The sequence below is a fragment of the Danio rerio genome, chromosome 9 (genome assembly GCF_052040795.2).
Source record: "Danio rerio strain M-AB ecotype USA chromosome 9, GRCz13ab, whole genome shotgun sequence".
Classification (NCBI taxonomy): Eukaryota; Metazoa; Chordata; class Actinopteri; order Cypriniformes; family Danionidae; genus Danio; species Danio rerio.
Genome location: NC_141029.1, coordinates 4,620,656 through 4,633,642, shown reverse-complemented (window position 1 = coordinate 4,633,642; position 12,987 = coordinate 4,620,656). Strand labels below are relative to the sequence as shown.

At 36.7% G+C, this 12,987-nt stretch overlaps 1 protein-coding gene across 6 annotated transcripts in view; it reads right to left on the bottom strand.

The window, feature by feature from the left end:
- Positions 1–12,987, bottom strand: part of kalrna (kalirin RhoGEF kinase a) — a 273,541-nt gene that overhangs the window by 7,920 nt on the left and 252,634 nt on the right. For all 6 annotated transcript variants that reach the window (XM_087267317.1, XM_087267318.1, XM_087267320.1 and 3 more), the window contains 7 exons: positions 10,387–10,522; positions 8,155–8,217; positions 4,968–4,995; positions 2,633–2,795; positions 1,599–1,720; positions 1,355–1,486; positions 169–333 (listed from right to left, as the gene is read on the bottom strand). In XM_087267317.1, coding sequence (XP_087123443.1) covers positions 169–333; positions 1,355–1,486; positions 1,599–1,720; positions 2,633–2,795; positions 4,968–4,995; positions 8,155–8,217; positions 10,387–10,522 — 809 coding nt within the window. The remainder of the gene's footprint in view (positions 1–168; positions 334–1,354; positions 1,487–1,598; positions 1,721–2,632; positions 2,796–4,967; positions 4,996–8,154; positions 8,218–10,386; positions 10,523–12,987) is intronic.

The window sequence follows — 12,987 nt, the reverse complement described above, 5'->3', positions numbered from 1 at the left end:
TTATTCAGAGAAATAAAAAGTCAGGGAGTTGATGTTGGCTTTGAGCAGGAACCCTAAAACATTCTTTCAAAAGCCTTCCAAGAGGATCCATTTCAGTTAGGATGCTGCTGTAGATGACAACAACACCTGCAGACAGAAAGTATTCATATTTTATTCAATTGTATTTACCTGTGCTGGATAATGTCACCATGTTTGAGGGTTCACTAGGCGGGCTGGTGCCCCAGGGATTACTGGCACTGACTCTGAACTGGTAGTGCCCACCAGGAATCAGATTGTCAATCTTCACACACACATCTGCCGTGGAGACCACCAACTGCTGCCATACCAGAGAATCTGCACACAAATAGAGAGACACATACGTTTACCAAACGCTGGATGTTCAAAAGCACAAAATAACAAATTTTGGGTTTATCGTCATTCTTTTTAGAACCATTTTCAATACATCTCCAACCCTTTTAATAAAACAGGCTTTACATTATATCTTACACTAGTATTCTAAAATTTGAGCTCAGTTTTCCGTCTCTTTCTTTACAGTATTTTTCCATTAACCAAGGATTCAATTAAATTCAATTCAGCTTTATTTGTATAGCGCTTTTACAATGTAGATTGTGTCAAAGCAGCTTCACATAAATGGTCATAGTAACTGGAACAGTGTGGTTCAGGTTTTAGTGTTAAAGTTCAGTTCAGTTCAGTTTAGCTCAGTTCAGTGTGATTTAATCATGCATTTAGTTGATCAAAGATGAAATAAATAAAACTAAAATATTATAAATGTAGGTCTTCAGGAACAGGGTCGAGCATCCCTGCTTTAGATGAACTACTGAAAGTTGCTTCTTGTGCCACCTGATGGGTATTGTGTGAAGCACAACATTGTGTCAGAAAAAAAGCGCTTGTAACCACACATGGTCAGGGCCGGCGCTTCCATAGAGGCGACCTAGGCGGCCGCCTAGGATGGCAGAATAGATAGGGCGGCGTCCCCGAAACTATCCTCGCCACCCGCGCCCACAATTATATCCGCGTCTAGGGTGGCAGAATATAGAGAGCGGCGTCCCCGAAACTATCCTCGCCACCCACGCCTCAGTTATATCCGCGTTCAGCGTGGCAGAATAGAGATGGTGGCGTCCCCTAAACTACCCTCGCCACCGCGCCTCAGTTATATAATAGACCCCCAATAATAATAATAAGCCCCCCCCCCCCCCCCTAAAGTTTTACTTTAGGTTTGAGGGCGGCGTGACTGTCCTTTGCCTAGAGCGGCAGTTTAGCTTGCTCCGGCCCTGCACATGGTGAATTACATGCTGCCAGGTGAAAAACTGCATTCTTAAAAAGCATCAGATTTTATGCTCGTGTAATAGTTTACCTTCCTGCCTATATTCCACAGTGTAGCTGGAGATGGCAGAATTTGCTGAGCTGGCTGGAGGAAGCCAGTGGACAATCACTGCAGTGCTGCTTGCCTCCTGTGCCACCGGTCGAGCAGGGGCTGCTGGGATACCTACACCAAAGATTGTCATTGTAACAATCAAAGATTGATTGTAATCTCATTTAAATGTGGAAAGATGGATCGCAAGCCACATGGTTTTCTTATTTAAAAAAAAAAAAATTACCTTGTACTTTAATGGATGCAGATGAGGAGGCTGTACCATGGTCATTCACAGCAACACACGTGTAGATGCCAGTGTCCTGCGGCATTAGATTGCAGATTTTCAACACTATGTCACCAGTTTCTCTAAAATGAAACAAAGAAAACACAGATACCAGGAGATTAATTTCAGAAATGGCACTTTGATCACTGTAAAAACTATTATAATTATATAATTATGGAAATTTTAATAATTAGGTTTAATAATTTTAATTGTGGAAAAATACATCCACACAAAGATACACACACAGCACATGGTGTTGCAAAGTCTTTAGTTTTCCCACAGAATTACTTTGATATTATTGGGCTTGCTTTTTTAGGAAAGTTCAATTGACCAATGGACAATACCCAAGTAAAGAATTCAAGTTAAGACAGGACACACAGAATCTGCCATAATTTTACTGTACATTCGTCAAGCCAGGCCACATTGACAATGAACATAAATGGGTTTTATTGTTTATTGAAAAAACGTCTAGAAGAAAGATAATTTCTTGATAATTTATGCATTCTAACTTTCCTTATCATGTTCAGACGAGGCACTTCTCAAATCGAGTGTAAGTTCTCCTTGCGTCTTAATGTTCTGTGATTAAATATCAAAAGCATACATCAACGTACAGTGTGCACTTCTGGTACCATGTGCATGTACATGAGTTCAAACACGCACAGAGCTAGTCCAGCAAGTAATAAAAGGCTATGCGTATTGTACCATGAGTATTGTGGTATTCCTAATAACTTACGTAAAATTTATAAGAATCGCCAAGGAGAACTGAATCAGCTAAAAATCTTCTATAATCTTCTACTGAAGAAAAAAAGGTTGAGTAAATTCATTTTTTGGGGAACCCTTTCTTCAAATGTTAAATATTTTCTTGAAATCAGCATCTAACAATTTTAGATATAAAAAAAAATAAGTTATAGCTATAGAAAATATAATATATGTAAATAAAAATTCTTTAGAGGTTAGATATGAAGAATCTGATATTAATCTGAATCTGATATTACCTGATATTAATAGTGAAGCGGTTATTGTTGGCCAGCAGACTTTGATCAGGTCCTTTCAAGGTGATTGTGGGTTTGGGTCGAGCACACACTTTACAGCACAGAACCACCGTCTCTCCCAGAGCACACGTCACGTCTGTTAGAGGCGTCAGAAACTCTGGAGCGACTGTATCACAGATGCAAGAAATTATTCAAATTAGATGACAGAATCAATTAAAATACAAACCTGCATGTACGACCGAATGAGCACTTAATAGAATAGTTATACTCTTAAACATGGTACCATAATAACAAGACGGCATACAGATTAACATTTAACAAATTTGCAATCAATGGCAACAACAATATTAAATTTAAATTATCCCCTTTTTTTATCAACGATGGGACAAAACTGAATACCCAATGTAATCTCACGGCAATTCGTAACTTTTTGATTTAGTAGCTAGTTCGCATTATTTTGTACAATCTAATACAATTTAATTTATTGATACAATTCGTACATTTCAGTACGCTTTGCTCATCACCCAACGATGGTTGGAGTTGGGTGCCACGCCTTCTTTTAAAAATCGTACATTTTTAAACGACTGAACTCGTACGAATTAGCCACTAAACTGACAAAACGTAAAATACTTATGCTTCCTTGTGAGATCAGGCTGAGCACATCTGAGCACATTAGAATGTGAATTTGTAAAATGTAATATGTTTAAAGGTCGACTGCTCTAATTTTGTCTCAGTTCTTCCTACCACTACTACTACTACTACTACTAATAATACTAAAAAATAATAATGTATCACTTTGTTTTGATGGTACCTATTGTACATGTTGTTGACTACGAGTAGGCCCACACGGAACCTGTGCATGCAGAGATCCAGTGCTGATTTTTTTAACCCATCAAGTAAATGTATTTAAATATCAAGCTGATCTCACAAGAAAATGTGACTATTTTATGTCGTAATATTTTTAAAAGGCATGGCACCAAACTCCATCTCTAAGTCCAACCGTGATTGGGGGATGAGCAAATCATACTAAATTAAACAAATGAGATCATAGGAATTAACCAATACATCAAAAAGTTCTGACTTGCCAACACAATCTCACGGCAATTCGTAACTTTTTCATTTAGTGGCTAATTCGTACGAATTCGTATGATCTAATTCGTACATTTTATTGCGATTTGCTCTTCCCCCAATGACGGTTGGGTTTAGGGGTGGGGTTAGGTGCCACACTTCCTTTTTAAAATCATACAATTTCTTATGACTGAACTCGTACAAATTCGTACGTATTAGCCACTAAACTGCCAAAGCGTAAAATACTTACGTTTTCTCGTGAGATCAGGCTGGACTTGCCATGAGATAGCATTGGTAAATACATATTTATTCTGTTTATATATTCATTTTCAAACAAGTGGATCTAATTGGATTTTCATTGTAAACCCTAAAAGATACAAAGTTTATTTTTTTGTTTCCTGTTGTAAGTTTTAAGTTACAATACTCCCAAAAATAATTCTGCATAAATCCTCAGATTTGTTACAACTGTTAAAAAGTTTTGCACAGAAATAGGAAAAATGTCTGCAGATTCTGTCTGGCCCTGACTATAAGTTACATTCCAAGTACATGCTATCTAGTTATCATTAAAGTATTAGTAAAATCTGCTGGCTTCAACAGACATTCAACTGACTATGAGAAAGTTTGCAAGAACATGTCAACTTACCCTAACCCTAACCCTGACCTTACAGTCTCCTAACAATGTAATGTAACTTAAAATGACTAATTTGATACCAATAATAATAGTGCTCATAAAATGTGATAATATTAATATTTACCATAAGAAAAAAAATCCAGTTGATGCATTGATTCGAGCAGTATTTAAGCTCATCACATCAAAAAGCATTAAATCCTTTCAACAGGTGGATCTCACAAGAGAACTTAAGTATTTTACGTTTTGCCAGTTTAGTGGCTATTTCGTACAAGTTTGTACGATTTAAAAAAAAAAAAAGAGGCGTGGCACCTAACCCCACCCCTAAACCCAGCCGTCATTGGTCGATGAGCAAGTCGTACTAAATTGTACAAATTAGTTTGAACGAATTCATACGAATTAGCCACTAAATCAAAAGTTACGAATTGCCGTGAGATTGTGTTGGATTACAATACGACAACCTATTGTAAAGTGTTGCTTGTGCATACTAATCAGAGATGTAGATATGATACATTAGTTGACAAATCATAAACCTGCTAAAAGTTTATCTGCATTTTAAAGTTTAAAATCAAACAAGCATTGCTTCTTGCCTACGAGTGGGAAATACAGAAAAATAGAGCATCTGTACATGAATAAACTCACCCTCTTGGATGAAATTAGGGTTCAGTAACTGCAAAACAGACACAAAACAATTGTTACAAGTTGATAACTTTCAGCACTTCAGACTACAAGAGAGATAAAAAATGCAAGTCTATCTGTCTGCGGAAAGCAAGATGGGTGCGTAACATGAAAGGACGTAACTTGCAGTTATCAAGGTCCCATACCATGTGAGATGACACCATGAGATGTTGTTGGCAGGATGGCAGAAATACTTACCAGAGTACATTTTCACCAAATGTTTTCATGAGATTTCTCCAAATTTATCCACAACCAATTCATTTGATATATTTTATATTCATTGATTTAGCAACTCCAACATGCAACTCACTGACTTCCTTACCCATTTTTCATGACAATTAGCTTACCAGGCAGTGCCCGCTGTGGTTGCAAATAACAGTACAATGGCGAGTGCATAGTATGAAAGCCTCTGCAACTCACAGTTGCATGTTAAAAACTGTGATGGTTGGGTTTAGGGATGTGGACGGTGTAGACGTTAATAACTGTGAAGGTTAGGTTAAGGGTTGTGGTAGGTGTAGACATCAAGAACTATGATGGTAGGGTTTAGGGTTGTGATAGGTGTAGATGATGCACAACACCATCTTGCCGATAACTGAGTTTTGACATATGGGTCTCCATAAGTTCAGGTTATCTCTCTAACGTATTACAGTTTACGCCCCCTTCATGTTACACCCCCAGACTTGCAGTTCGCAGACAGACACTTCTCAAAAAAAAGCCTATATTTTTCTAAAAAAGAAAGAAAAAGTCAAGCATTTTAGTGTTATTTTAGCATTTGGCCACCAGAGGGCGCAATCATTGCATGTAATTATATACTGAATGAATTTGAAATAAATTGTACTTGCACTTTTGTCTACTATAAGGTATCAAAAATATTGAACAAATAGTACATAATTATGCATTATTTAATCAAAACAACATACATTATATGGGATTTAAATATATTTCTGGTATTATCATTTAATTATTTAAATTATATAAATTACAAATATCTTTTATTTGACCGGCAACATATACACGGACTAATTTTCAACTCAATCAATCTCATTTATATTTTTCTGAATCAAATGAACTTTTCCAGTCATCTCAAGTTACATGTCAAACGAACTAAAATGTTAAGTTACAAACTGTATAACAAAATAAATAGTTAAAACCTGATTAACTGATTAAAATGAAAGTAACAAAGCATTTGTTGTCATGACCATTTGTCATGTCATTTTTACACTGTAAAATACAATCTGTTGAAATGGCAGAAAGAGTGGTATACCTTTTAACATTTGCTCCTGTATGTATAAGACATTTAAAAATGTTCTTAAAACCTCTTACCTGTCACCATCCCTTCTGTGTGACATGTCCTTACATTATTTAAAATAAGCTATATTGTTTAAAGTGTGTGTGTGTACACACACACACATATATATATATATATATATATATATATATATATATATATATATATATATATATATATATATATATATATATAACTGAATGAATGAATGTTTTTGCTTTGTCTTGTTCATCAAAAAAACTCACCAAGTAATATATATATATTACTTTGTGAGTTTTTTTGATGATCAAGACAAAGCGAAAACATTAATTCATTTTCCTTCGACCTAATCCCCTTATTCATCAGGGCATATCCAGCACATTTTATACAGCGGATGCCTTGCCAGCTGCAACCCAGAACTGGGAAACATCCATACATCATTCGCACACACTCATACAGTACGGCCAATTTAGTTTATTCAATTCACCTATAGTGCATGTCTTCAGACGGCGGGGGAAACTGGAACACCAAGAGGAAACCCACGCGAACACGTGGAGAACATTCAAACTCTACACAGAAATGCTAACCGACCCAGCCAAAAAGCGGGAACATTTAGGATGTAATTCCCAGCAATCCACATGTAAAATCATGAAGAATATCTAGAAACCAATTCACTGAAAGAGTTTGATAACATTCATTCTATATTTGGACATATATTGTTATATTTAACATTTTAAATATCACTAAAATGCAATAGATTCCTAGCAAATTCTCCATCAAACTCATACCTGTCAACATTGGGATGTAAAAAAAAATGGCATACCGGGAAACAAGAAGGACATGTTTATATATAATATGTGTATTTGTCACATTTGAAAAATACTGGAAAATACTTAAACAGGATGATAGCAGGATAGAGAGTGGTAAAGTACAGGAGAATACTGGGAAAAACAGGAGAGGTTTGCATATGATGTGTACTTAAATGTTTTGAAAAGTATTTAAAAAATGGCTGCGATATCACTCAAACCTTACTTAGAAATAGAAATTAACCTTGAATAGTCACCAATGAAGACTGATTTCAACTGGAGGTCACATTTTTGTAATATTGATTCATATTTCAATTTAAATGCTTACTGTTTTGGCTTTAGTTTTGAAGTAGGTTTAGAGTAAGAGTAAAGAGTTAACTTTTTTAACTTCAGCAACAGTCTAACAAGTGCCTTCTTTAAAACGAGACCATGCTTACCTATGTGTTCAAAGATTAGATATGCCAAAAAGACTCTGATTAAAAAGTGCGACCAACAGTTTAGGGGGTTAAGATAATAGTCTTGACCTTTTAATTATTCATCAACAAATGATTCATAAAAGTAAGACTTGTTTAAGAGTAAAAGCTTTTAAATAAATTATGAGACATATTCTGATTTAAGTGCTGACCCAAGACTTACAAAATGGCCACCCTCAACCACTGACACTTCAAAAGTTCATGGTATACACTGTAAAAAATGCTGGGTTCCACACAATACCTTTATGTTGTCCTAACACAAATTAGTTAACTTGATACTTTTTACAAATTTAAGTGGATTGAACATAAAAAAATTAGTTTGTCCCCCCCAAAAAACGTTAAGAATTGAGTTTTCAACTCATTTTAAATAAGTAGTCTGATCAAGTAGCAAGCAACATTTTTTGAATGTAGTACATAAAATAAATAAATCACATGTTAGTAACAGATTACATCTAGTTGCTTTTGTATCACTAATTTAATAAATACTATATGATCACATACAGTATGTAAACAAGCTAATGGTGTTATTTTATAGGTCTACAATAGTCGATAATGGTTGATTGATTGATGAATGGATGGTAATGCATAAGGATCAGTATCTCTACCTCCATACTAGTTTTGGGGTCTAGTTCATCCTCACATTCAGACTCATCAGAACTGCGGGACTCCTGTGGTTTGGGTTGAGAGAGAAGAAAGTTAAACACTCGCAATGCAGGAATATATAAAGGTGGAATTTACCAGCCTGATCTCACTGGGAAAATATTGTCGCAAAAGTGGCTAATTCATACATATTTAAATGACTTTGTTTGTACAGACACATACAATCTTTTAAAGTACAAAGTTAAATTTTAAATGTACAATTTATAAAATTAACAAACCACTAAGATTTTTAGCTCAACAAACTACTAATTAGCCTCTTATATTAGAAGTTGGGTTTAGGTTTTGGGTTGGATTAGGGATGTGAAATACGATCATTCTTTAAAAGTGCTAATACACAGTTAACATCTTAATAATGGGTATTAATAGTAAATATCTTAATAATAGGTAGCTAATAAGCCATTAGTAAATGGAGTGAATTGTTACTTAGGGTGCTTTCACACCTAGACTTTTGTTTTCGTCTCATTTGCCCAGTTAGCGCGGTTCGTTTGGCATATGTGAATCCAGCAATCACGCTCGGATCCACGCCAAATCAACCGCTCCGAGATCGCCTGAATGAGGTGGTCTCGGCTTGATTGAAACTCTGGAGCAGATCGATTGTAGTGAGAAAACGATACGATCCGAGCCCAGCTATATCACAGTGTATTATAGCTATGTAATAGGCATACGGCTATATGAAGAGAGAATTATGAGTAGGGCGGGAGGTCATTCCAGATATCCCAAGTCTCCCGGAAGTTTCAGGAGTCTCCCGCAAATGCACAAACGAGAAATAATCTCCCGGTAACCTCGTGTCTCCCTCTCGGTCCTCATATGTTGCGCACCATTCTCACCCCTCCCCACCGCATCCCTCCTCACTCTTCAGACACGTCGCGCGCACCCTGTCAAACACCACCAAAACCACCATCCTCTCGACAGCTGAGCGGGAATAAACCGTGAAACTCCCTGACCGTGAAACTCCCTGACCATCTCCTCACCAACGTGAGGAGAGTTTACTCACACATGACTAGTTTTAGCTATTTTGGTCCGTTTAGAAACTTTGCAATGTGAAAGCGAACTGCGCCATGAACAAAGAGCAACGATGGAACAATTTGAATCCCTGTTTCGGAACAAATGAATCAATTCACAGGTGTGAAAGCATCCTTAAACTATGGAGCCGTGATATCATAACCCCACTCGTACCCCTCATTAGCGGATGAGCACATAATGCTAAAATGCACGAATGAGATCATTCAAATGTATACGAATTAGCCACTCAATCAAAAACTTACCAATTGTTGCGAGATTGCATTAGTCTTAAAGAATGCCAAGGCAAAAAGGCAGGGATATTAATGCCATTAATCACAAAAACAAAACATCTACTGTAAAATTGGACACAGAACATTGTACATATACGATATACATTCTCAATACATATACAATTTTGTTTTAAAGTGAACTGTTTTGTTTTTCACATTGAATCTTATCAAGATGCTGCTGCTGACACCACTAAAAAGCTACAGCTTGGCATTATGCACATGTATTGGTTATGGAAATAAAACTGAACCTAAAGCATGTTGTATACTTCTGTGTCAGGCATATGTGTATGGTCTGGCGCAGCCTTCGTGTGGTCGCATAGACCTCGCCGTGGATGACACAGACGCTGACCTCTCAAAAAATGTAACTATTCATCGCAATGACGCGTAACACAAGCTCTGTGATTGGTCAGCTTGGTAGCTGTGCCAAGTATGGGCGGTGCTGAGAGCCCAATGGAGCGAGTGTTTACAGGTGTCAAATTCCGTGAAGGAGCTGCATATGTTTTGTGTTTACCTCATGATTGAAGTTGTTGCGTGTCCACCAGTTAATGAATGAGCAGGTTTTAGCTACTTGTACATTAAGGTAGTGTTCAGAAAAAGCAAAACACCAGCGAAGAAACTCGATACAGAGGAACATACCATAACCTACTGCCAGCTAGCATTTTGGAAGTGTTATTGCAACATAAACAGCACGCAGAAGTATAAATGCATGGCTACACACAAGGCATGCGCCGTGGGACACTTTAAACAAAATGGAACAAAAGCATGAAAAGAATACTGTCTTTATTACGCTGTTAAGACAAAAAAACACAAGAGGGATTAGTATTTTCAGTCTGAATTTCCACAATGGTGGAAATTAACACACACCCTCCACACCCCCCTACTTACTTTCACTTTGACTTTGCTGCTGAGAATTTCCTTTGGCTTACGCAGTCCATTCTCAACTTTAAAGTCACTTTTGAGGGGCGTGCTGTCCTTTTCTGCACGCTTACGAGCACGAAGTGTGTTCCACGAAAGAGATTTCCTGTCGTGTCAAAATATCAAGTTGTCAATCCCGCATGCAGTGGCGGAAATGCAAATCTAAGAGTGAGGAAAATGCATAGTAACGTGCTACAGGGGAAAATCAATTGGGCTGGGAAATAGGGAGGTCAACAAAACCCAAAAAACAAACCAATCCAAACAAAAAAAAATACACATTACAATATTTTGAATATTACCAAAATGATTTTATAGAAAGGGGAAAACAAACTGAAAAAAGTTTAAGATAAAAAGCATAAATATCTTTATCGCAATACTAATAACAATGTGTATTGAAAATAGGTATTTTTGTATAATATTATTTCACATATTAACTATATTTTTAAGCAAATAAATGCAGTCTGAAATGCATGAGACCTCTCTTATTTTCATTAACATAAAAAATCATATGAAGTTCAAATATCGAAATGCTGTATGTATAGAAATCTACATCCTTACACCAAGGTGGACGCACAGTTTGTGTGAGAATGGCAGTCCTTCATATCTTTCATCAAATACTGCTTCACACACAAACCTTTACTGTCAAGGACAAAAGAGGTTAGTACAACACAAATGAAATGTACTCTATACTACATTATGAAATAAAAACACAACCTAAAACAAATAAAAAATAAGGTGCAGCACACTTTTACAATGTGAAAGCAATGAGGAATTTCTTATAACTTGCTATGCTGTAGGGTTGTCACGATACTGAAATTCGGTACCAGTCGATACTGACATTTTAAAAGTTCCAATAACATTTGAGCGCGTTTTTAAACACTGCTGATTTGCCATTGTGTTCACATGCTCAACAGAAATGACTGTGATTGGCCGTGAAGGTCATCAGTTTACCAAACTCACTGCTGTGCACACCGGAGCATTTCAAAGTCATAGCTGATTTGTCTATAAGCTGACATACGAGCGATCTGCTGATGAATTGTGGCTTCAAAACACTCCAGTGTGCTTTCACACTTGGTTCAATTGCCTGGACCGTACTCAAGTTTGATTGTCCCTGCTTGCCACCTTTTCGGTTAGTTTGTGTTCACACTGTCTTTTTTCCTTCTGAACCCTGGAACGCTTGTGTCATCGAGCTGCTGTTGTGTGTACTGCTGTTGCTAGGTGACAGAGACAAAAGCAAAGCACCTAAATGGAATGACGTCCACACATTGCGGTCATTTTGCTGTTACTGAATCTTTTGGTTTTGGAAAGCGACTCGCGTCCATCTGCCGCAAAAATATTAGAAACGTTCAGAACATAACGCAAGCAGACATTATCACTGTGCTTACCCTGGCTCAGTCCCGCTTGTCACCAATGTGATAAACACATACACACAAACACACAAAAATAAACGTTATACAAACTATAGTTTGTTGTATTGTTTGCGGTTTACTTCCATTATTTGGTTAGATTCATACCAGAAGTAAACCGGACCAGAGTTTGCATTAACCGTACCCCAGACCACCTCTTTCTGGCGGACTCGGGTACGGTTCGTGGGTGCGCAACCGAGTTCAGAAGACACGTTCACACTAGCTAAACTTACAGTACTCTGACGTCAAACAAACCGGGGTGCGGACCTGTGTGAAGCACCCTCAGTAAACATCAGTGAGTTTAGTGAACTGATGACCATCATGGCCAATCACAGTCATGTCTGTTGAGCATGTGAACACAAAGGCAAATCAGCGCGGTTTAAGAACGCGCTCAAACATTTAAAATTTTTTAGTATTGATTGGTAACAAAATCATCGTGACAACCCCTTTGTTGTCACCTTTTTAGTATCAATTTTCATGGTGGACATAATAAAACAAAAATAAAACTGTCAGAATAAATTGTTAAGTCATGCGCATGTCAAAAATTTATTTTACATATTTAATATACAATTAAAATCATTAGTTACACTACAACATTGCAACTGTAGTTCTATTGCACAAACCTGACTTCATTAATTAAGGTTCACTTAAATAGTGCAAAAAGGCTCTTTACAGGAATGTGCTACAAACAATAAAGAAACCAACAGTATTTACAATAAACTGCCAAAAATGTGATCCTGTAGAACAAAAAATCTGTACAAAAATACAATTAAAACACAAACCCAAATTATATATATAAAAAAATTGCCATAGACAACAGTATATGTCCTCCACCAGGAGAAACAGGCCAAATCATTCAAAAGGCCTTGCTAGCTTTCTTTTCATTTCTTTCTTAGTTTCACACACACATACACACACACACGAACAAACAAAACAATAATCATATCAACAAAAGCAAAGAAACAATAAAAACTTGGTGTTAGGAACTGAAATAAGAGTCCAGACATTTCCATTTCCACACTGATGTAAGATTCTTCACAAATCCTCATTCTACAAAACGACGCGTCTTTGAAAAATGTTTTGTATGTTCACTTTTTAACTTAAAAAAAAAAAAAACTCAAGAAGAAAATCAAAACCTCCCGTGCAAAAAGCTCCAAAACATCCA